Genomic DNA, 25,129 nt, shown 5'->3' on the forward strand with positions numbered 1-25,129 from the left:
ATATTTTTTTACCTTATCTTTATATACCGAGTCCTGGCTGGACCACGAAGCATGTCTGTGTCGATTTGATGTACAGAGAAACTACATTAAATAGTAAATTTGCTTTTATTTATTAAACAGACACTTTTATCCAAGGAGACTTACAAGTGAGGAAAAAAGAAGCACTTTAAATCATCAGAGAGTGCAAATGCCATAAAAGGCCAAATTATTTCACACATAAAGAATTACAATGTTTTCCCAAAAACATGGAGTGTTTTTACGAACCTAGTTTATTTGTCAAGCCCACTGACCAAAAGATACTAAGTGTACTTTATGACTATAATAACAAAAAAAAATCAAAAAATTACTGATCCTCATATACAAAGTCAAAATATGTAAAAATGAAGCAGCATAATGAATTAGATCTGAGTGATAAATTGATTTTCATTTTAAACTATTAAAAACTTAATGCTGACAAATGCCTAAAATCTATATTTAACGGATAATGGAAATATTTTAGATATTTAAATATTTAAAATGACAATACATATTTTGGTCCTTATTAAATTTATACGATCGGATCGGACATTTTTTAAAAAAAAAAATGCCTAACAAGACTTTGACAAACTTTTACTAAATTAAATTTTAGTTTAAGATACATGTAATCCTATTTAAAACGGTTTAAAGTTTAGTAGATACTGACAACCTGTTTTGTCTTTGAACAAAATTGTAGTGGGTGACAATGGTAAAATCACGCCATCGTGTGGTAGCTTTTTTTGTTCTTTGCTTGTTTTTGTTTGTTTGGTTAGATATCTATATATTATTTAAGTCACTAAAACAAAAAACAAAAAATATATATATATATTTTACATTTTTACAAATATATTTTTACTATTCTTTTTTGTTTTGTTATCATAACAAGACCGTTTAGGAGGTGACGCAAAGTGTCGCAGTAAAATAGCACCGTATGGAAAATGCGGCTGTGCGAAGGGTTTTTCAGTCATGTCGACACGAGTTTTAACTTTAACGTTACTGAAAAAGCGACACCTGATGCAGTGTTTTTGGAGTACAGTCGGTTCTGTACATCTGAGATCTATCGCTTCTGATAAAATTCCTTCTCATGCAGTTGAAGCGTCTCTTTATGTACACGTGAGTGTCACGGTTTGACAGTTTCTGCAACTGAGCAGAACAGTCAGTGTATCATGCGCATGTATTTCTTTTGTTCTTCAGTGGCCCTACTGCCTAAAAAGATGCTCCTACTGCAACTTTAACAAGTATATCCTCCGAAGTGAAAACCACGATACCATGACAGAATGTCTGCAGAAAGAGACAGAGACTTTACTGAAACTCAGTCAGGTGTCCAGGTCAGTGTGCTGCTAAAAAGGAAGGCTTAGATTGTATTTGTGATATTTGTAATTCTAACTGTGAAATGTAATTTAAAACGGGTTTTTAAATATCACGTGTAAATAAATGAAAAAATAAATGAAAATAATTGAAAATGTTGGATTACAAAAGTTTACATTGATTATATGGTCAAGAAGAGAAATTAGGAAAGCATGCTGACATACAATATGGAAATATTGTGCTAATTTTTGCTTATTTGTTTCTTTTGTTGAACACAAATCAAGATATATTGAAGAATGTTGGGGGAAAAACAGCCATTGACATCCAAACGAATAAATACTATGGAAGTCAGTGGCAGTTTTTCTTCAGCACATATTAATCTTCATTAATCGTCATTATAAATTAATTCTTCAGCATATTTTCCTTTCTGTTAAACTGAAGAAAGACAGGTTTGGAATGAGTAAATTTTAAACAATAATTACATTTTTTGGTGAACTTTCTCTTTAATTTTGCCTGTTCTGCAGGATTACCTCAGTGTTTTTCGGAGGAGGAACACCCAGTCTGGCTCAGTCCTCCACTATTGCTGCAGTGTTAGAGACCGTGACCAAAAACAGCAATCTTTCAGATCTTGCAGAAGTCACTCTAGAAGTCAATCCAACACCTGCTGGAAAAGCTCGTCTGAAAGACTTCACCCTGGCAGGAGTGAACCGCTTCTCTATCGGAGTTCAGGTGTTAAATGCACACACTGCACTGTTTCCAGAAATAAAGTAATATTTTTTAATGTTCTGACACACACTGTTACTTACATTTTAAAGTGACTAATACAGTATGATGCAATTAAAACAATATTTCAGGAAATTAACCCAAAAACCAAAATTCTACCATCATTTACTTATCTTCCACTTGTTCCAAAATCTGTTGAACACAAAATAACATGCACATCACCACAGTTAAGCATATTTCATATTAGATTTCCCATTGGCAAAATCCGTTTCATTGCAAAAAATGTGTTGGTCTTCACATTTATATTGGTAGTTTATTATGCTTAATAATAAATTAGCTGTTTTTATATTCATAATTTCCATTTCTTTTTCTACACTCAATACTGTCTATAGTTTTTTTTTGTAAGCATATTTATAAATGCACAATAAAATAGTTTCGTAGGCTACAGGTAATCTATTTTGGTAAGGTTTCGCTTTATAAAAAAAAAAAAAAACTATAGTGCATAGTACTTTGGGTACAATCAGGTGACATTTGTCAACAAATAAAGATTAGAATAAAAGTTAAAGGTGTAAAGTCATCAACCAAAGATTGATATTTTTAGCAGCTACATTATCCTATATTTAGCTATATCATTTCATCTAACATAAGCTTATTCATAAATGGTCGTTATAGTCAGAAATACTATTTCATTCATTCATTTTCTTTTCGGCTTTGTGCCTTTATTAATCTGGGGTCGCCAGAGCGGAATGAACTGCCAGCATATCCAGCATATGTTTCATGCAGCGGATGCCCTTCCAGCTGCAACCCATCTCTGGGAAACATCCATACACAATCATACACTACAAACAATTTAGCCTACCCAATTCACCTGTACCGCATGTCTTTGGACTGTGGGGGAAACCCACACGAACACAGGGACAACATGCAAACTTCACACAGAAATGCCAACTGACACAGCAGAGGCTCAAACCAGCGACCGTCTTGTTGTGAGGCAACAGCACTACCTACTGCAACACCGCATCACCCAGAAATATTTATCCAATTAATTTATTTATTTGCTCAATTATTTAATTTTGGACACATTGGGAGTTTTTTCTTATTTAGAATCATGAACATGCATGCCACGTTTCAACATTTTTTAAATTCCTTTTTAAAATTTTCAATGTTTTTGGTCAATTTGACCCACCGGTTTTGTTTATGTTTATTAAATGTAGTTAATTTTTTGTAAGTAAATATATACAGTTGATGTCAGAATTATATAGTTGACGCCCCGCTTTAAATGATATATTTTTTTGTTGTTTTATATTTCTCAAATGGTGTTTAACAGAACAAGAAAATTTTCAAATGACTTTTTATATATATTTTTTTCTTCTTGAGAGTCTTATTTGTTTTATTTCAGCTAGAATACAAGCAGTTTTCAATAAATAAAAAAAATGAAGGTAAAAATTATTAGCCCTTTAAGTTATCTATTTTTTTTTGCTAGTCTACAGAACAAATCATCGTTATACAATAACTTGCCTAATTAACCTAACCTGCTTGGTTAACCTAATTAACCTAGTTAAGCCTTTAAATGTCACTTTAGAAGTGTCTTGAAAAATATCTAGTCAAGTATAATTTACTGTCATCATGGCAAAGATAAAATAAATCAGTTATAAGAAATTAGTTATTATTATGTTTAGAAATGTGTTAAAAAATCCTCTCTCCGTTAACCAGAAATTGGGGGAAAAATAAACAGGGCAGCAAATAATTCAGGGGAGATAATAATTATGACTTCAACTGTATATTGTATATATAGCTTATTGAGACTGTATATATGTAGTTGACTATTAGGCAGTAAAAAATATGAAACAACATTTAAAAAAAAAACATGTTTATATTTATGTAGTTTTAAGTCTAAGTATCACTAACTTTATCAGTTCTTTCAGCTATAAAACAATTTAAATTGTGAAACAAATTATATTAGTTCAGTTTAGTATAAATCTCACTGTTGAAGTTCAGTTCAGTTTATCTCAGATCAGTTTAATGCAAAGGTCACTACTGAAGGCCGATCCACTGAAGAGCAACTCCACCAATGCACATCTCCACCAGTCCCAACCAAGTAAGCCAGAGGCGACAGTGGCAAACTTCATCAGTTGAAGGAAGAGAACAAAAAACAAAAACCCAGAGGGAAACCAGCCTCGCGATTACTATTCCTCTAGGCGGAGCTGCAGTCTGGACATTGGATCGGAGGCTTGAGAATGATGAACATCTGTCATGTAGAAGGTGGTGGGAGTTCAAACTAGCCAACGAGATCATTGCAGTGACTCTTCTGTCACTGGAGTCTTTGCAGGAATTAGAATTATACTCTTGACTCCTCAATACCCACAACAGCCATCTGTCAGAATACAGGTCAGATTGATGATTATGTAGATGTAAGGAAAACTGACATCAGGGTAGATGCTAACCAGATTACAGTGTCTGTTAATCTGGTTGCCCTGAAAAATGCAACCTAACAATTCATTTGTGTTTTATGTGTATGCTAATACAAAATGTTGTGTCTTTAGTCTAGCTTTAAATAGACCTGTAAAACTGTTTCTGAACAATTTTTGCATTTACCTAAGCCATAGACCTTTTATGTAGATATCAGAGAACAAATTAAGATATTGTATAAATACATTTTATAACACCTTTAATTTAAAATAGTTTAATATGCATTTATGGCAATTGGCATACATTTTTATCAGTTTCTGCATTTGGAAATTTTGCTGATGCATATAGATTTAAACAAGTTTTCCGTTTAAAATGATACATTTTCAAGAAATATTGTTTAAATGCTTTAAAAGCACTTAAGGTTTTTTTTCTGTCAGCAGTGCAATATAGACCAAGTGTGACCTGACTAGTAAGGTTTGGATGAAAATTAAGTTCAGTATGTAGGTTTAGTGAAAAACACCCCATAGGTCAAATGGTTTTTTTTTTTTTCTCCTTAGTCGTTAAATGCCGATCACCTGAGGATACTAGGTAGGGATCACAGTGTCCAGCATGCCCTTCAGACAGTGTCCGAGGCCCGGAAGCTCTGCCCAGGACGTGTGTCAGTGGACATCATGTTTGCTCTTCCAGGTCAAAGCGTATCATGCTGGCAGAAACAGCTGGAGGAGCTGCTTTATGTTTGTGATGATCACATTTCTTTGTATCAGCTGACTCTGGAACGAGGAACCCAGCTTTTTAAACAGGTTGAGAGTGGTAAACTAAGCGTACCTGGAGATGAAGTCACTGCTGTCATGTACAAAACAGCTTGCAGAGTCCTGGAGGAGAGTGGCTTCCATCAATATGAGGTGTCCAACTTCGCCAGAAATGTAAGTTAGGATTTGATCATATTCTTTTATGCTGGAAAAATTGAAGTTCTGAAGTTTTGGTTTGATTCAGAAAAAAATATAGAATGCACTTTCTGTATTCTAAATGATTAGCCCTACTGTGAATTGCCATTCTTTTTCAACTATTTCCCAAATGATGGTAGGCAGACAAGGACAATTTTACAGCATTTTCTTTATATTGTTTTTTTCTTCTAGAGAAATTCCTATGTCAAGTGACTTGCTTAATTAGCTTAGTTAACTTAAATGAACCAAACCTAAATTGACCTAGTTAAGCTATTAAATGTCACTTTAAGGTGAATACTGGCATCTTGCTGTGACGCTATGGCAGTGCGTTACTTAATAAAAATGAGTTATTAAAAGAATTATGTTTTTTTTAACTATTACCTTCAATTTTTACTTTAGCATTATTATATACAATTTACAGTACTTAAAGTCTAAAACACTGCGTGCACGGTTCAATCATTTCTATGCAATTAAATGTATAGAAAAATTATTTTAATAATGAAAAAATAATTTTGTTGTTTTATCAAAAGAATTACTTGATTTCTCATATTAAATCAAGGTTGATTTTTCTGTGAAACATGCATGTTTTTATGAGCTCTTTTATATTTTTTTGGTCACATCATGTAAAAAATTACTTTTCTGCTAACATAAGAATGTGTTTTGAAACGTTTAAAACATCTTGATTTCCATTTATTGTCAGATGACGTTGACAAGTTTTATCAGTGTCTCAGCAGCTTAGTACATGCAAGGCACAAATGCAGTTCCCCTTCGGTTGGGGAACTTCAGTGCTATTAAGTGGATTTGATCTTTGTGAAAATCCACGAAATGGGAGGATTCGGTTCAGAAGCCGCTTGTCTGAAAGAGTATTGAACGGGCCAATGAAAGCAATGAGTTGGCAGCGTAAGCTTGCACAGGTGTGCTTCATTGCCAATTATCCCAGCATATAAGCACACCTGGAGCGAGCAAATGGCATCCTTTTAAGCTGAAGAGACTTTCTGATCGAGTCGATGAGGGTTTCTCCTGCTGTGAACAGCGATTCTGAGCGAACGAGAGCATTCTCCCGGTCCAGAGTGTGTACACGCAGCGGCAGACGGTTGAGCTGGGTTTCTCCCTTGCCTGGCATTCTTTGGGTCTGGTCCTCCAGAGCGGTGCGTATAAAGTTGCAAACTTCACAGAAAGAGCAACACAGTCGTGCATCACGTCATTTTCAGGACGGCGCTCCGACTGTGCGTTTTTGGATGCGGTGGTTTCCTGTTCTCGGATGATGGGCACGGGCACTGCGTTACATGCCTGGGGGGTCTAGCATGTTAATGCGCTGCTCGCGGGTAGTTCATGTCGTCATTGCGATGCCATGACTGTTGCACAGTAAAGATCGCGGCTAGCCTTTGCAAAAAGGCAAACCACCCCAGTTGTCCCCTGCTCTGCAGCGGGCACTCAGGCAGATCTGAAGGTTTCAGCGAGAGATAATCCGTCGCCCATGGGCCCGCGGACCTCCCGCTCCTCTAAGCGCTCCATCCAAGCTTCGGGCGGGGGAAGCGATCCGTCTAACAGATGGTAGCCCTTACGCCCAGATGTCCACTGCGGCATCGGAGGGTGGGCTTTCATTGTCCGATGATGATCCAGACCCGCTCGCCCCCTCCGGGCAGGTGAGCGCTGTCACTATGGATCCTGAAACGGACATTTTAGCCGTGCTTTCCCGGGCTGCTTCGGCCATGGGTTGGAGATGGTTTATCCCCCAGCTCGCGGCCGGACCGACTAGAGGGGTGTTCCCTTCTTCCCGGAGGTGCACAGTAGGCTCACGTGGTCTTGAAAAGCACTTTTTTCTGCTTGTGCTGCGTGTCCCTCCACCCTCACCACTCTTGACACTGGAACAGCCAGGGGGTATGTGGCGATTCCTCAGGTTGAGTGCGCGATGGCGGTCAATCCGCGCGGCGCCTCTTCTTGGCGGGGTCCGCCTCGTCTCCCATCCAAAGCCTGTAAGTTATCTGCCTCCCTCGGAGCTAGAGCTTACTGCTTCCGCCTTGCATGCAATAGCCACCTACCAGCGCTACCAAGCGCAGGCGCTGGCCGAGCTGCACGAGGGTGGGTCCAACCCAGGCTTACGAGCTTCGCACCGCCGCCGACTTAGCTCTTCGGACTACTGAGTCCGCTGCGTGTGCGTTGGGGAGGACGATGTCCACATTAGTGATCCAGGAGCGCCACTCCTGGCTGATATGCGCGAAGTCGACAAAGTCTGCTTTCTTGACTTCCCCATATCCCAAGCCAGGTTCGGCGACACCGTCTGTGAATTCACCCAGGAATTCAAGGCGGTGAGAGAGCAATTGATGGGTGATGTCTTATCGGCGGTCCGTAGCCCGCTCCGCCCGCCGTGCCATTCATACCTGCTCCTTGCCGAAGGCGCCTGTCTACGAGAGCTGCTCCGCCCCCGCACACGCCTCTGGCGAAGCGAGCGCGTCGGGCACCTCGGAAGCAGGCAGCCCCCCCTGCCCAGAACGGACCGCGAAGCGTCCCTGGGACAGGCCATCTGGAGAAGAGGGAACTCCCCGCTGGAGGAGGCACTTTTTACTGCCATGAAAACATCATGAAAGAGCACTTTTCCACTTCCCCGGATGTGACAGCCCGAAATCTGCCAGTCTGGGACGCTATGCTTTCTAGCTTGCAGATTCAGTGCGTTTCGCCAGTGGCTCACGAGCGCTGGGAGGACGGTCTCCTTTCTCCCACCCCTCGAGCCTCTTCTCCGGAGCTCGGGTGCGGAGTGAGAGCAAATATCTCACCTCCAGCTTTTCCGTGGGACCCGCGTGCTTCCCGGATCAGCACACCCACTCCGCGCTGCCCCACTGCTGGTACGTCAGCGATTGTAGCGATGTGTCCATTAGCGAGAGCTCTGCCTGCCTGCTCTGCCTGCCAGCTCTTCGCGGTGGCTCATACGCACAATCAGACTTGGCTATGCGATTCAGTTCGCGAAACGGCCCCCCAAGTCACGGGTGTGTATTCACCAGGGTCAGCCCCCTGTCCGCCCCTGTCTTGCAAGAGGAGATTGCTGTCCTCCTGGCGAAGGATGCAATTGAGCCGCTCCCTCCAGCCGAGATGGAGAGCGGGTTTTACAGCCCACACTTCATCGTGCCCAAAAAGAGCGGTGGGTCACAGCCAATCCTAGATCTGCGCGTTTTGAACCGCTGTCTGCACAAGCTGCCGTTCAGAATGCTCACGCAGAAGCGCATCCTCCGGTGCATTCGTCCTCTGGGTTGGTCTGCAGCATTAGACCTGATGGACGCGTATTTCCATGTCTCCACTCTTCCTCGCCAATGTCAGTTTCTGCGGTTTGCGTTTGAAGGTCGAGCTTGGCAATACAAAGCCCTCCCCTTCGGGCTCTCTCTGTCTCCGCGGGTCCTCACCAAGCCCGCGGAGGGTGCCTTAGCGCCCCTTCTGCTCGCGGGCATCTGCATACTCAATTTTCTTAACGACTGGCTGATTTTTGAGAAATTGATTATGCACAGAGACAAAGTGCTCCGGCACTTCCATCTGTTGGGGTTTCAGGTCAACCGAGAAAAGAGCAAACTCGCCCCCGTGCAGAGGATCTCTTCTCTCGGGGTGGAGCTGGACTCGGTCACCATTGCAGCGCGCCTCTCCGGAGAGCGTGCTCAGCTGATGCTGTACTGTCTGGGAGAGCTCGACAGTAAAATAGTGGTCCCACTGAAACTATTTCAGAGGCTCCTGGGGCATATGGCATCCGGAGCCGCTTCATGCCGCTCAGATTACTCTATATGAGACCACTTCAGCACTGGCTTCACGATCGAGTCCCCAGACGCGCATGGCACGCGCGCGCACACCTAGTCTCTGTTACTGCGCTGTGTCGCCATGCCCTCAGCCTTTGGAGCGACCCCTCGTTCCTACAGGCCTGGGTGTCTCTAGGACAGGCGTCCAGTCTTGTTGTCGTTTCAACAGACGCTTCCAACACGGGCTGGGGGGCTGTGCGTTGCGGGCATGTGGCTGCGGACCTGTGGAAAGGTACCCAGTTGCATTGGCATATCGCCTGGAGCTGTTGGCAGTGTTCCTCGCTCTCCACCGTTTTTGTCCGGTGCTGGAGCGGCAACACCTGCTGGTCAGGACGGACAGTACGGCGGCGGCAGCGTATATCAGCCGTATGGGGGTATGCGCTCTCGCCGCATGTCTCAGCTCGCCCGCCGTCTACTCTTCTGGAGTCATCCGCGGCTGAAATCGATGCACGCCATTCATATTCAGGCAAGCTCAACCGTACAGCCGATGCGCTCTCACGGCAGCCTTACGTCCTGGAGAATGGAGACTCCACCCCGAGTCTGTTCAGCTGATATGGGCGCGATCTGTTGCTTCCCCCGAGATCGCTCATTGCCAGTTGTTCTTTCCCTGACGAGTGCTCTCGGCACGGATGCACTGGCTTACAGCTGGCCTCGAGGCATGCGCAAATACGCGCTTCCCCCAGTGAGCCTGCTCGCGCAGTTACTGTGCAAGGTCACAGAGGACGAGGAACAGGTTGCTGGTTGTGCCCCTCTGGCTCAACCGGACCGGGATGTCAGAGCTCTCCCTCGCGATAGCCCTCCCCTGGCAGTTCCCTTCGAGAGAGCACCTACTCTCTTAGGGACAGGGCACCATCTGGCACCCTCGCCGATCTTTGGAGGTCCTTAGATGCAAGAAAGACTTGGGTAACCTCCGATTTTGGTGGCTATTACCGTCACTCGGGCTAGAGCCCCCTCCCCGAGCGCGCCTATGCCCTGAAGTGGAGTCTATTCACTGAATGGTGTGTCTCTCGCAGAGAAGACCCCCGTAATTTGCCAGATCAGCGTTGTGCTTTCTTTACGCCGAGAGAAGCTGGAGAGCAGGCTGTCACCCTCCACACTCAAGGTTACGTGGCTGCCATCTCCGCTCTCATGACGCGGTGGCTGGCAGCACCGTGGGACACATAACCTCATCATCCGGTTCCTCAGGGGCGCTAAGCCAATAAATCCACCCCGCCCCCTCTCATGCCCTCTTAGGATTTCTTCGCTCCTCGACTCAGTATATTTCTGTCCCTGAAGACAGCTCTGCTGGTCCCGTTGATATCGCTTAGAGGGTCGGGGACCCGGAGGCATTTTTCGGTCAGTGACTCGTGCCTGTAATTGGGCTGGCTTCTCTCACGTCCTGAGACCCCGCCCGCGATATGTGCCCAAGGTTCCTACCACTCCGTTTTAATACTAGGTAGTGTGCCTGCAAGCGCTGCCCTCGGAGGAGGTAGACCCAGCCCTTTCTTTATTGTCCAGTTCGCGTCTTGAGTATTATTCGGACCGCACTCAGAGTTTGGATCATCTGAGCAGCTATTCGTCTGTTATGGTGGTCGGCAGCAGGGAAGTGCCGTACTGAAATAAGTTTTTCCACTGGATTGTGGATGCCATTCTCTCGCTTATCAGAGCTGAGGTGAGCCGCTTGCCTCGAGAGTGCGTGCGCACTCCATTCGGAGATTCGCATCCTCTCGAGCGCGCGCACGCGGCGCCTCTCTAGCAGACATCTGTAGAGCTGCGGGCTGGGTGACACCCAACACATTTGCAAGGTTTTACAATCTGCGAGTGGAGCCGGTTTCCTCAAGGGTATTAGGTAACCCTTGGTGATTGAGGAAACAATTCGGAAGGGTGTTGAAACACACTTGCTGCGCCATTCTCCCTAACACGGAGGTACGTGCGCCTTTTTATCTGTCAGTAAAGTTCCCCGTCAGGTGAGCCCTGCAGATTCCTCCGTGGCCCCCAGCACTGACTCAGCGGAGTAGTCACTTGCTGGCCCACTATGTTGTAGGTCTGCCCGCTGGTCAGCCTGCGTTTTGGGTATAGGTGTCTGCTATGCGTGATCCCCACTAGGCGATCGCATATGCTTATTCCGCCACGGTTAAGTCCCCCCCCCCTGGGCGGACCTGTGTCTTCCCTCTCCGATAACCACTCTTTTGCGAAGCATACTCCCCTTTTTAGGGCTAGTCCATATGTAAATTCTGCCATCAATCCCCCCTTGGGTAACGGATGGCCTCCGCAGCGTCCTCCCTATCGGGATTGCACGCTTCCCAACGTACTGTCGTATTTTCCTAGAATTATCTAGATGCTCACGACTTCCCAAAAAATATATCTAAATCCGTAAGACTTCTGTTGAAGTAGGACAGGGACACGTTGGAGGACCGCGCCTCCCATGATGTGGGTGCGTCACGCTTGCTTGACTATCCCCTCATCGGGGGCGTTGGTAAGGTGCAGTCATTATGGCGCTTTCCATAGTTCTCCCATTGCGTGGATTTTCACTAAGATCAAATCCACTTAATAGCACTGAAGTTCCCCAACCGAAGGGGAACGTTCGAGGTTACAGAAGTAACCCTTCGTTCCCCGAGGAGGGGAACGGAAGTGCTATACTCCGTCGCCATTATGACTGTCCCTTAGCTGTTTGAAAGTCTCTTCAGCTTAAAAGGATGGTGTTTGCTCGCTCCAGGTGTGCTTATATGCTGGGATAATTGGCAATGAAGCACACCTGTGCAAACTTACGCTGCCAATTCATTGCTTTCATTGGCCCGATCAATACTCTTTCAGACAAGCGGCTTCTAAACCGAATCCTCCCATTTCGTGGATTTTTTTACAAAGATCAAATCCACTTAATAGCACTTCCGTTCCCCTCCTCGGGGAACGAAGGGTTACTTCTGTAACCTCGAACGTTTCATTTGAATCGGAACAAGTTTTATTTTTCCAGTTTTGTAATGTTTTATATCACTTTTCAGGAATCAGTGATGTGAATCATTTTGGATTTTTTTAATTATAAATTTTTTATAGAACGCTGTCAGTGAACACAATATGGGCTACTGGAGAGGACACCAGTACATCGGTGTAGGACCAGGTACATTCATTTACAATCACATACACTGCTGTTAAAAAGTTTGGGGTCACTCAGGGGTTTGTTTTTGAATACCATGTGTACCATTATCTAGCTATGGTTTGTTAAATAAGTAACACATAAGGAACTGCTAAAAAAAAACAACAAAAAAAAACTGTTCTTACTATTCATCAAGAATGCTGTTAAATGGTTGCAAGGCTTGAAGCTTGCACTGCTATTCTGGACCAATAATTGAAACAGAAAGCAGTTAAAGGATGGCATGTTTTAATCAATCATTTATCTGATTCCATTGTAATTAATCTGACTCCATTTAAAGATGTTTTTATCGTTAACAAAGAGTAAGAATCTCAATGCCTTAAAGCAGGTAAAGTTGTTTATTAAGTTACATGCTTAAACATACAGACAGTAGAATAAACTACTGTATAGAGAAACTTAGAGGAACGTATGTACTGCTGTGTAACAAAGACTGAAACTGCCTTTGTTAGCAGATGAGGCTATGCACCAGTGTGCGGTGGAAGCTAAGTAAAAGCCATTCTCCCCCATCAACAGTCACGTTTTCTTATACCCTGAGCAAAGCATTGTCAAACATGAGTGAAATGCCAACCCCCAAAACCAGCTGAACATGAAAGCAAAGTTGAGGAGGTGGGGGAGAAGTACATTAACATACTCTCCTCAGGCCATGGCTCAACAATAGTAAATAGATTGTATATTGAAATACATCAATGTCTCTATTAGGTTCATCACTACAATGGTGAAGTTATAAACTGTCAAATGACACCAAACATAACAAAGTTATATGAAACATTACAAGCAGATTAATTGTGTATGGTGAAAAGCACACATGGTTTCTGTAAAACAACTGGCAGAGCTGTGATGAACTCTGCCACTCCAGAAGGACTCCTCCTTTGATTGCAATGTCCCAGTAGCCTTAGTCTTTCATTAGCATTGAAGGAATAATATATAATATTTTCTCAGGTGGTTCTCATGTTTTTCACAAAAAAAAAAGAAAAAAAAAAAGAAAAAGAAAAAAAAAAAAAATATATATATATATATATATATATATATATATATATATATATATATATATATATATATATATATATATATATATTAAACAGCATGGATTTCATCATTGATAGCATTTGCAATTCCTTATTTTTAATGTTATGAGACAACATTTTTTATCTGGAGAGACTTTGAAGGAAATTTAAAAAAAAATGTGAATCCTTTAAAATTGTAGAATTGTTATCAAAGTAAATCTTAAAACTGTTTTAGATTTGTATCCTATTTTATGTATTATTTATTGTTGTTGATGTTGTTCATTGTTATAAATCCACACTACCTTTCAAAAGTCTTGTCACCTATCCAAGATTTAGGAACAACAAATAACTTCTTGTTACTTCTAGTCAAGTATCATTTGGTATCAGATTACGCTTATTTTACTGAATTAATGCAGTCATGCCTTGATTTGTAATTATTTAATTAGTACAGTAAGGTCTGACTTTACTTGTTACTAAGTCTTGTCACTTAACAGAAATAATGTACAGTATAGAATATGAAGTCATGGTGCAGTGGAAAAAGAATTAATATTGTTTATGACTACCATGATTTTGGACAACTGCATCCATACATCTCTGCAATGACTCAAATAGCTTATTAATAAAGTAATCTGGAATGACAAAGAAAGCGTTCTTGCATGACTCCCTGAATTTTTGAAGATTTTTTGTATTCATCTTCAATGCCTCCTACATCTTACTCCAGACATGCTCAAGAACGTTCATATCTGGTGACTGGGTGGGCCAATCCTGGAGCACTTGACCATTTTTGCTTAGAGGAACTTTGATGTGGAGGCTGAACTTTGAGAAGGAGCACTATCCTGTTGAAGAATTTACCCTCTTTTGTGGTTTGTAATGGGCAGCACAAATGTCTTGATACCTCAAGCTATTGATGTTACCATCCACTCTGCAGGTCTCTTGCACACTCCCATACTGAATGTAACCCAAAAACATGATTTTTACTTTACTAAACTTGACTGAACTTTCTGTGAGAATCTTAGCTCCATGTGGGTTCTAGTAGCTCTTTGGTATTTGTGATGATTGGGATGCAGTTCAACAGAGGTTTCATCGGAAAAATCTACTTTCTGCTACTTTTCCAAATGATCAACCAGAAGTCAGGTTATTATTTGTTGCTCTTACAAATGGAATAGATATCAAGACTTTTGTTAGGTAATGTATATACATTATAGAAAAGTGTTATTTATAAACTGTTTGCACTTAATATCTGGTTTTGCCCCTAAGGTTGATATGGCAATAACTGTAAACTAACTCTCTCTTTAACACTGAGGGCCCTATTATACACCCGGTGCAGTGTGGCGCAAGGCGCGGCGCAATAGTCTTTTGGTAGTTTCAGCTTGGCACAAGAGTCGTTTTGAGGCGTTGCGCTATGCTTTTTAAATAGCAAATGCATTAGCGCTCATTTGTGCGCCCATAGGCGTTCTGGTCTAAAAAGAAAGGCGTTGCTGGCGCGTTGCTATTTTGAGAAACTATAATAGATTTTTCTTTAGACCAAAAATAATCCGTCGCAGAGTTGCGCCTCGCTTACGCACTGCTTAATAGGCACAAGAGAGCAATAGGCAAATATCTTTACATATGAAAAAATTTAAATATTAGGGATATATATATAGGATATAATAAGAATAGATATAGAATATAAATATAAAGAATTCAAATATTACAAAACATTATTTTCTAGCCTACATAACTATGAAAAATCACTGCTTTTATGTCTTCTTCATCTCGGGAGGCTTTTTCAGTTCATTCATAACAATTTTCTTTTGTATAATGTTATTATTATTAGCAGTAATATTTATTATATCCACATTTATATTTGTTTTATTAAAAACAAGCTTAGATTTGTCCACCTGTCAGGTTTTAGACCATATGGGGCACAGCATGTGTTTTAGAATATAACTCAGGTTTTTGAGCACATTTTGTTATTATTATTCATTCATTCTTTGCTGGAAATTATAACTGAATTTAGAAATAGTTTTGAAACGAATATTTGCGCTTAACAAACAAAATTATTTATTTATAGACTAATTGATGTCTGTGTGTAAAGGTTTCCCTATCCAAAAGCGAATGTGAAAGTAGTTTCATTATCTCTCATTCTCACGCAGTAGATGCTCTGTTTAACAGTTTTCTGTTAAAAAAACTGTTAACTGTTTGCTTGTGAAATGCTCATTTTTTCCTCTTAGACTTACTTTGCGTCCTGTAAATAGCGATTTACTTTGGGGAGGAATTTCACAAAACGTTTCATTCTGCACGCTTTTTAAAAAGATAAATAAAGTAAACGTTTAAAACTTTTTTGTTTACTTTGCATCTCCAAAATCAATAACTGTCTGGAAGATTAAATGGTATATTTATTTACAATAAAAAACAGACTGATTAACGAACAGCCTTGAGCCTAAATGACTGACCAATGCCAAACTAAACGCGCTCTCTTTTCTTTTTAACACAAATAAGATTTCATTTCAAGTTTTCAACATTTTGTTATGTTCTTAATCATCTGTGTAGGAGCTCATGGTCGTTTTGTGCCGCATGGAGATGGAGGAGTTCAGAGAGAAGCACGAACACAGACATTAGAGCCCGATGTTTGGATAAAAGAGGTTCAGAGTCGCGGTCAAGGAACACGCAGGAGAATAACACTTCACCATCTCCAGCTGTAAGAGCATCTGATCTGCCCTACACACACAAACACACACACATGTTTATATTAGTGGTTTACAACGACTCTCCATAGGTGTAATGCATTTTATACTGTAATAAACACTTATTATTTGCCCCTACCAGTAAACCCAACCCTCACAGGAAACAAATTTTGAATGTCAAATAAAAACCCTATTAAGTATGAAAGCATTTAGAATTTCCTCATAAACCACCTCAGTGTTGTTGGTCTCATCCATGTCAAATTTCTATTCTAAAAATGAAATTGATTAAAACATTGTTGTGTAGGTCTATAATCATTAATTTTTTTCATTATGTAAAGCTACCCAATCCATGTTATATGCGTCCAATCACCAACAAATACATCTGACTAAAACTCCTAAAAATGTCTGTTGTGCATACAATTAGTTTTTAAAGAGTTTTTTTTTTTTTGTTATTTGGTTGTTAATTATGTTTAATAAGTATGTTGCAAAAATATTTGTATATATGTTTTGCCACATTATTTAAAATGTGGCAAAGAAATAACTAATTAAAATTATATTTTTTGATAGGTCAAGTAAAATTTTTTCCGTATTAGCCATTAAACATCTTTTAGCCCTTTTATAAGTCGGAAATTTCATTAATTAAAAAGGTCTTAAAGTCTTAAATTTGACTTTTTAATACCAGCAGACACGCAGCAACACAGTACAGACAAACACATCTAGATTTGGAGTAGCTGCACAGGGGTGCGTTTCCCATTGTTAGCCAACTAAGGTTGCAAGTTTTGTCATTACAAGCATAGTTCATTGATTTGCCATTTCCCAAATCCATAGTTGCAACAAACAATCGCAAACTGCGTCATAAGCGTCTGCGCTTGTAACTACACCTCTGGAGCTGTAGTTAGACACATAGTTCCTGGCTGTGTTCTATTCCCAGTTATCCCCCCTTTGCCCAATTAATTTAGAACATTCTAACATTTAAACTTGGAATGATAAAAAAAAAAAAAAAACGCATTACAGTCATCACTTTCATGTGTAATTTACTTTCAAAGTATTTTTTTAATGGGCACACATAAAACAATATAATTTGCACAAAAAATTATGGAGTTCTTCTCTAAAGAAGTTATTACTCCATCCCCATTTAGAGCCTCATTATGGGTGTTTTACATTGCAACTAACATGGTTCAAGCAATGGATCTGCGCCAGAGAAACTATAGGTTTTGGGAATCACTCGTCACTACATCGTTCTTTTCCCAAACGATGCATCGTACTATAGTTCAACTGCGAGTTACGTCACTGTTTGGGAAACGTATTTCAGATTGATGTTTGGTTTTGTGTTTGCAGGCTAGAGGAGGTTTTGGTCATGGGTCTACGTATGAATGAGGGAATCACCCATCAGGTACAGGAGGTCACTGTGATGTTTAATTGAGATGGGAAAATTTTCTGAGTATTTCCTATTGTATTTTTCTTCGTCTTTTAGAAAAACTAATAATAGTTAACCTAACTCGATTAGTTAACTTAAAAAACCTACTGTAGTTAAGCCTTCAAACTGTACTTTTAAAATCATCTATTATTTTTGTTTGTGTGTTAAAATAATTTGGTTTTATCCTGTAAGTTACTAATAATTTATTCAAAAATTGAAATGCTGCCATTTAGAGAATTTGGTGGAAAATAACAAAAAATAGTCCCGTGTGTTACCAGGAAGCGGGGTTGATTGCCTCATCATGTTTTCAGACGATTATATTTACTAGCACATTAAAAATGTTTTAACTTCAGAAGTGTTAAGAAATCAATATTTCCTGGAATAATCTTGATTTTCAGTCACAACAAATGAAAAAAAAAGCATATTTGTAAATACTGTTATATTCTAATAATTTTTAGATTTATTAATTTATTTACAATAAATAACAATAAATGAAAGACCTTCATAGAATAAAACAAATATAACAGTTTTACCTAAACCCATACCAAAAAATTCACTGTCCCTCCATGTTTTTCCATAGTGATATTTGAATACTTTGTATTCCCATCTTCACTTAAATACATTTACTTGTGAATTTATCTATTAGTTCTTGGTTTTTACATTGCTTTCTTTTTTGTTAAATTGTAGCACTGGGAGTTATTCAGCCCAGAAGCAAACCTTCAACAAGTTTTTGGGAAATCAGCAAATATTCAGGAATTGCAGGGTGGAAGATTTCTAATACTTGATGATAGGTAATGTTTACTGCATACATTTCATATGTTATGCAACTTGATTAAATAATCATGTCTATGTTGTATGCTGCATTTTCAGTTTTCTGTGATATGTATCTGTTTTAGGGGTTTGCGGTGCTCCTGGGAAGGATTAGTGCTGCTGGACAGCATCTTACCCACAATACTGCTGGAACTGGAGATGTTTTTCCACAGCAGGGGAATCAAAAGGACACAATAAAGACACTCATTTAGACAGACTGATGACACACACAGCAAATAGCTAATGAGGTAAAAACAAAACAAAAAATTCTCCTATGTAAGGAATTATGTACTTTTGATAAATGACCAAATGTTAAACTTTTTTTTTTACTGCAGTTCTATTTATTTATTCACAAAAAAATATTATTTAAAAAAAACTGTTCACACTGTATATGCATCAAATTGAATGCCCCTAATCTATAAAGAGCACATTTTTTATTTTTTAAAAATTATAATGATGATGAAAATTATAATAATAATTGTTTTTAGTATTTTGTTTATTTAGGTGGAATAAGAATGTCATGATATTATTTTGATATATTATTTTAAAAAATTATAATAATTAAAACACATGGGCTATAATATGTCAAACAAGCAGTGTTGGGGAAAGTTACTTTTGAAAGTAATGCATTACAATATTAACCTACTGCCCCCAAAACTAATTGTGTTACTTAATTACTTTTTGTGGAAAGTAATGCCTTATGTTACATCTAAGTTACTTGCTGAGGTTTGATCTCTTTCAGAACTTGCAGATGTTTTTTTTCCCCATTTTTATATAGGAGCTTAATACTACCTGGAGTATATAGATATTAAATAGATTCAACGTTATTGTCATTACACATGTACAAGCACAATGCAAAGTGCAATAGCAGCAAGTGCAGGATAGGTATAAGTTATAAAGTGCAGTTATAGAAAGACTATGGAGATAATAACAGATGGATGTACTATGAACATTATATACAGGTTGTATTAATGTGTTTGCTACTTTTGTACATTTTGCATTATTAGTGAAGTAAATTCACTGTCCATTGAGATAAAAATCGCAATAAAAGCTAACATGGAATAATTTATAATAAAGAAAAAACAGATTAAACCTTAAAAATGTTTTAAAATTTCATTGTTCCAATAATTACTGATTATAAGAGAACAGCAAATCCTCATTTACAATGATCTCTTAAAGATAATCAGACACCGAAGACTGGAGTAATAACAAATTCTGCTTTGAATCACAATAGTAAATTAAAATTGAAACTACATTCAATATCAAAAGGTATTTTAAAATTGTTATAATATTTCACAGTTTAACGTTGTATTTTACTGTATTTATTTGATCAAATAGATGCAGCCTTGGCAAGCAGAATTGGCTTTTATAAAAACATTAACAAATCTTACCATTTCTAAACTTTTGACTGGTTGTATGTGCTTAAATATATATGTAAAGTACACTGTAAAATATTTAGTTTTATAAATAAAATCAATATTTATTTATAGTTAAATAAAACTTAATTTGTGAACCCAACACTGGGTTGGGTTACACCATGGGTTGGGCATGGTGAAATTACTTCACCATGTGGGCCTAATATCTTTAGTACAATTGATTTTTCATTGCTATTTGAAGTTTCTCTCCTTCAAACCTCCCACGTGCTCAGTAAAAGAGAAGGTCATTGAAGAATCATGCATTTTTCATTCACTTTTGAGTTTCTTCCTGTTCAAAGTTTTTAGTTCTTGTGCAAGCACAATTAATGTATATTATTTCGATCGATCTTATACATCTAACTATCATTCAAAAAGATTAAAATGAGTTAAATGTTTTTGAGACAAGATAACATTATAAAATATAATCACAATGCTTTTCTTTTTTTGACTGCGTTTGATTTAAAGGGTTCGCTGTCCATGGTTCTGAACCCCTTTTCCATAACGTTACTAAACAAATGGTTAAAAATAAAGACACAAACCGTTTTAGAACAAGTCAAAGGTGAGTAAATAATGGCAGAAGTTTCGTTTTACATGAACTAACTTTTTAATAAAAGTTGCAAACGTGCTGAAACAGATATGCCAATTGCTTGTCTTACCGTTAATGCAGCTTGCCTTTTTTTGTAAGCATATCTATGCATTAGTGTATTCTGGCAAATTCATTAAATCTACAGGGAATTAATCCCTCTATCGTGTTGTATAATGTCTGTTATGCAAAGCGTGATTGTATTGTCAGATATTCACACATTTGGGTGCGTGGGTGCATTTTCGTGCTAGCCTATGAAAGAATTTTACGCCACCGAACCGATGATGACTCAAACAACTGCAGATGATGAACCAGAGCTTCACCGCCCACCATTTTCTTCTCGCATCCATAAATGGCCATTTTGTGACTAAACTGGTTTATCCTAAACGCGGAGGAGTGATTTTAGCCTGTCTGCAAGAATAAGCTGAGGTGAGGGACGTGGTATAAATATGCTCGGCTGCACTCATGAATATTAACAATTGACGTAACGTCATTTGATTGACCACATTGTCGATGTGCTGAAGAGAAGTGGAGGGAACACTTTGTTAGCTGTCACTAACTTTTACTTTTTAAAGGATAGAAACGACGCAGTGTTTCTTGAGACACGAATATTTTATTGTCAGTGATACAAAACAACTGGAAACGAAAATGAGGTAATGTATGTTCAATATCAAGTAACAGAAGCATATTTTATTGAAGTTTTAGCTAGTATAGCTAAGAAACGTGTAAACAAATTAGAGGTAATACATTAAATGTAAAGAAAACACACACAAGCGCTTACTTTTTAACATTTCTTTGCTGAAAAGAATTGAAGCCATTTAAGTTTGTCCAAACTAGTTTGTAACTGGTTGACCAGACACTCAGCAAATCTCATTTTAGGATAAAAGTATAAATAGCTAATAAATGAGAGTTATCAATTTTATGGTAAGTGGAAAGATCAAGACAAAAACAGTATTTAGGTAAGCTAAATTATGGTCACTAAATCAACCAGTGCAATAAAAAGGCATGCATCATTTGATATAGCTATTTAAAGTCACTTAAATGTTAACAAAAACAATCAGCGATATTAAGTGGTTTTATTCAATTCAGAACTCTTGTTTTTGTTGATTAAACAATCTACCCAAAACTAGTATTAAAATTATTAAAATAATAAACAATTAAAAATCAAACACATATAATCAACTGTCACTTTAATTTGTTAGTTTTTTAAAGCAACCACCACTTAAATGAGTATGGAGACATCTTCATGAAATAGTTTTATTTGTGTAAAAATATTTTACATAACAATCAACCTATACATCCATGTATACCAGTAAAGCTCATTATAGGTTGAATGAGGTATATGGTTAAAATAACCTTTTTACGATGACGTAGTTTGTTGCTGATTCACAAGTTGGGTTACACCAGCTAATGACCAGTTTAAACCAGCTATCTCGAGCCTGATTTTCCATCAAAACATTTCATAAATAGTACTTAGCATTATCTGTCCTCTGGTCCAGCCAGGGACATGTAGAATTTAATAATTCTTACATAGGTGAATAATTATTATTCATAGGTCTGAATCAGAGTCCCTAGTGTGACTCTTTTACTGTATCTGACACCTCTCAATTGGTGTGCTCTTTTTCGGGGTGCTCGGACCCAGGACGCGACGTAAGTCACTGCTGAAGCTCGGTCTGCGCGCGAGCGGGTGCACGGCTCCACACGGTTCGTTCACGGCGCGCTTGTTTCTCTTTCTGCTGCTCAGGGCGTGGTACGTGTGGATAGAGATGTCTCGATGTAGAGAGGGTCTGGTTTCTGTCGGAAGGCCTCCCAGAACCGCCAGGGTCTCAAACATCTCCTCAAGGTTGGTGCAGGTTTTTGCGGACACCTCAAAAAGGACACTGTCCTCCCCGAGACACTGGGCGACATCTGAGCGCTGCACAGCTCTCGGGGAGTCCACGTCTGCTTTATTGGCGCAGATTATTATTGGAAGCTGTCTGTTTTCTTTGGATTTGGTCAACTTGGATTTGGCTGTGAAAATCTCCTCGCGTAATGAGCAAACCTCTGTGAAAGAGTCTCGGTCAGTCACGCTGAACACCAGCAGGAAGATGTCACCTGTTGAGGTCATAACGCACAAGAAATTAGAACTTTGTTCATTTATGTTATTACATAACAGTAAAAGATAATATTAATAATACATCTTGATAAAAAATTAAACATCATTATTCAATAATAGAAGAATAATTGTACTTTTAATTATATTTACTTTTATTTTACAAAAATATTAATTTAATATTTTAAATAACACTTTTATTAAATAATTTTATAAAAATTCAAAAATCAAACGAAATGAGGGCTTTGCTATTAAATTAATTCTTAAAAGAACAACAATAATCTACCGTCTAGGTTTATAAATAGATAAGAACATAAAATATTAAATCTAAAAAAAATATTTTGTAATTCATTTTATTGTGCGCTTAATTGTATTTATGTTTTTATAAGAAATAATTTAAATTAAAGTGCTCATACTGACCAGTTAAAATAGTCAGTCTTCGTTTGGCAGGAAAGTCTCTCTCTTTGGACGCGTCCAGGATGTCTAGCTGGTATCTTTCTCCTCGGATGTGGTACAGTTTGCTGTGAAAGTCTTCGCTTGTTGGCTCGTAATGTTCCTCGAACACTTCTTCACCTAAGAAGCGGCGTATCAGCGCTGTTTTCCCCACTCGGGGCGCGCCAAGCACTACTACACGCCGGTAATGACTGGGTTTCACGCTCACCAGCTCGTCATTCTTAACCTCATATCTCATATGCTTTGTTTTATGCAGCTGAGAGAGAGGGTCTAGAGATCTCCGGGGTTTGCGTTCAGACGAGGAGGGTCGCTTTCCAGTGCTGGAGGAGCGTACCACCCGCGCCTTGGACTCTGGATGCGTGCATTGCAAAGACGCATCAACTGTGGCGGAATGATAGCTACAACTAGTGAGTGTCGCGGTGCCATCAACTGAAAGGAAAGCTTTATCAGTTGCATTCACCTCCATGCTCCCGGCTGGTATCATCCAGAACGGCTGGTGCTAGTCTGCGGTGCAGGGGATCAGCTGCTCGTACCCCTCAGTGAGCTTTACGCGCTCCCGCCTCGCTTTTATATGCTGATGCTGGACGATGGGCAGTGTCGTGCTGTGCGTCATTCAGCGCTTATAGGTGCTCAGGCTTCTCTGGTGAACCTGAAATATTCTGCTGCCTTTTTAAGGTATTGCCTACTGCAGTGTTGCTTGGAATGTTGCCATTCTTATTTCTTATGTAGAGATTAAGGTTTTTACATTGCCTGCAGTTAAGTGTAACTAACCTGTTTTTAATCTGTTTTACTGGTGAAGCCAAAAGTTTAAGGTTTTGTTTTAAACCACACTTATAATGATTTGTGATAACTGCATGATTGTTTCTGTGAAAAAAATAAAGTGAGAAAGCTAAAAGAAATAAACAATTAATACATTTGATTTCTGAAGTTTAGTTTGCTATTTCCCACTTCAATTTTGGCAGTATCCGGGATCGCCCTTTATACCCTTAAACAGTGCACTTGTTTGAGGTGCAGCCATTTGTAGTGGTGTCCGAAACTGTGAACATTCCAAAGCACACAGTCAATCCCAAGTGAATCAATACACACTTAGCTAGAAAAATACATATAATGCATTGAGAGATTGAGACTTTGCACGTCAAATTATTTTCTACATCTGACCACAAGATGGCATCCACAGCGGAATCCTATTTGTGTAAGTTTCTATATAAATTATTTAATTTACAAATTAACATTTGCATACATGACAGAAATCAAAATAATTACTAATAGACAGCTCAATAAGTACTATAACTATCACAGGGTCTGATGTTGAAATATAATCTGTCTGAAGGATTTATTAACCAGTAAGACATACAAAATGGCTTCCAGGACATTCATTTTCTTTCACCGGGCTATATAAGTGGACTAATGTAGGGAATAGCAAATGATGGTAAATGGTTGGGCTGTGTAATTAAATCGCACATATCTCGATTTTAAACACTGCCGTATTAGCCAATTGCAATTGTGTGCAAAATGAAATATATATAGATGAATTACGCTGTTTGTAAACATTCAGGATGCACACACAGGGAGGTGGCAGAAAAACCCCGGGAGCACTAGCATTTACAGTAAGGGAATGACATCCTGTGCAGTACAATTTTTTACAATTATATTGATTACATATATATATATATATATATATATATATATATATATATATATATATATATATATATATATATATATATATATATTATTTACATAATGCTTTCATTGTCATATAACAGCTTGTCATCCAGTAATAAGCACAGTGATTCAGCAAAATTAATGCTAGAGTGGCTTTTATCTGTCAGGCCCATTTGCAATAGCACCCTCCCATTAAATATTGGCCAAGACGAAATGGCCTAGCATCCAGCCCCAAATATTCAATCTCATTGAAGCTCCAAGTGTTAACAAGATGTGTAGTCTTGTGCAAGAAATAATGTTCCATGATTACCAGATTTAAAACTATGTAGTGCTAAAATCCGAGGTCACTGAATGAATTTGTGAATATAAAACCAACTTTACCTTAACGCCCCATTCACACGGGCTTCAGCGTCAACGATTGATTGGAGGCATGTCTGAAGTTGGGGCTAACGCGATCGTCATAGCAGCGTCAGCCAATGAAATTCAGTCAGCAATAGGTCACTGTCTATTTGCATACAGCGATCTGATTGGCTGACGCTTCTGTCGGTGCTTGAAAAGTTGAGCTAGTCCCAATTTTCAAGTGGTGCTCACTGCAGAGCCATTTGGGCAGAGCTGAGCTCCAGCGAGGGGAAGCTTGAGCTCTCGCTCCTCCTTTCTTGCACTTCTACGAGTGATGTCACTGGGGGTAGGGTTGGTGTACACATTAAAAGAGCTTATAAGAG

The 25,129-nt window shown here is 39.2% G+C and overlaps 2 protein-coding genes across 4 annotated transcripts; one reads left to right on the plus strand and one right to left on the minus strand.

The window, feature by feature from the left end:
* The first annotated feature begins 925 nt into the window (after positions 1-925).
* On the plus strand, positions 926-23,661 carry rsad1 (radical S-adenosyl methionine domain containing 1). Of its 3 annotated transcripts, XM_087243101.1 has the most exons (11): positions 926-1,128; positions 1,210-1,343; positions 1,848-2,052; positions 5,013-5,378; positions 12,206-12,269; positions 15,839-15,986; positions 17,311-17,365; positions 18,077-18,180; positions 18,286-18,447; positions 22,740-22,926; positions 22,999-23,661. In XM_087243101.1, the coding sequence occupies exons 1-9, from the start codon at positions 982-984 to the stop codon at positions 18,395-18,397; spliced, it is 1,335 nt and encodes a 444-aa protein (XP_087099227.1). In that variant the 5' UTR covers positions 926-981; the 3' UTR covers positions 18,398-18,447; positions 22,740-22,926; positions 22,999-23,661.
* Positions 20,791-23,283, minus strand: rasd2a (RASD family member 2a). Its single transcript, NM_001030202.2, has 2 exons — positions 22,710-23,283; positions 20,791-22,291 (listed from the first exon to the last, which is right to left on the minus strand). The coding sequence occupies exons 1-2, from the start codon at positions 23,224-23,226 to the stop codon at positions 21,783-21,785; spliced, it is 1,026 nt and encodes a 341-aa protein (NP_001025373.2). The 5' UTR covers positions 23,227-23,283; the 3' UTR covers positions 20,791-21,782.
* Positions 23,662-25,129: the final 1,468 nt, after the last annotated feature.

This window comes from Danio rerio, chromosome 3 (genome assembly GCF_052040795.2).
Source record: "Danio rerio strain M-AB ecotype USA chromosome 3, GRCz13ab, whole genome shotgun sequence".
NCBI lineage: Eukaryota > Metazoa > Chordata > Actinopteri > Cypriniformes > Danionidae > Danio > Danio rerio.

Coding starts and splice junctions, on each gene's coding strand:
- rasd2a (NM_001030202.2), bottom strand. CDS start 23,226: ATGATACCAGCCGGGAGCATGGAGGTGAATGCAACTGATAAAGCTTTC. Junction 22,292..22,709: donor AAGACTGACTATTTTAACTG/GTCAGTATGAGC, acceptor TGACCTCAACAG/GTGACATCTTCCTGCTGGTG.
- rsad1 (XM_087243101.1), top strand. CDS start 982: ATGTCGACACGAGTTTTAACTTTAACGTTACTGAAAAAGCGACACCTG. Junction 12,270..15,838: donor GTACATCGGTGTAGGACCAG/GTACATTCATTT, acceptor TCATCTGTGTAG/GAGCTCATGGTCGTTTTGTG. Junction 18,181..18,285: donor TTTCTAATACTTGATGATAG/GTAATGTTTACT, acceptor TATCTGTTTTAG/GGGTTTGCGGTGCTCCTGGG.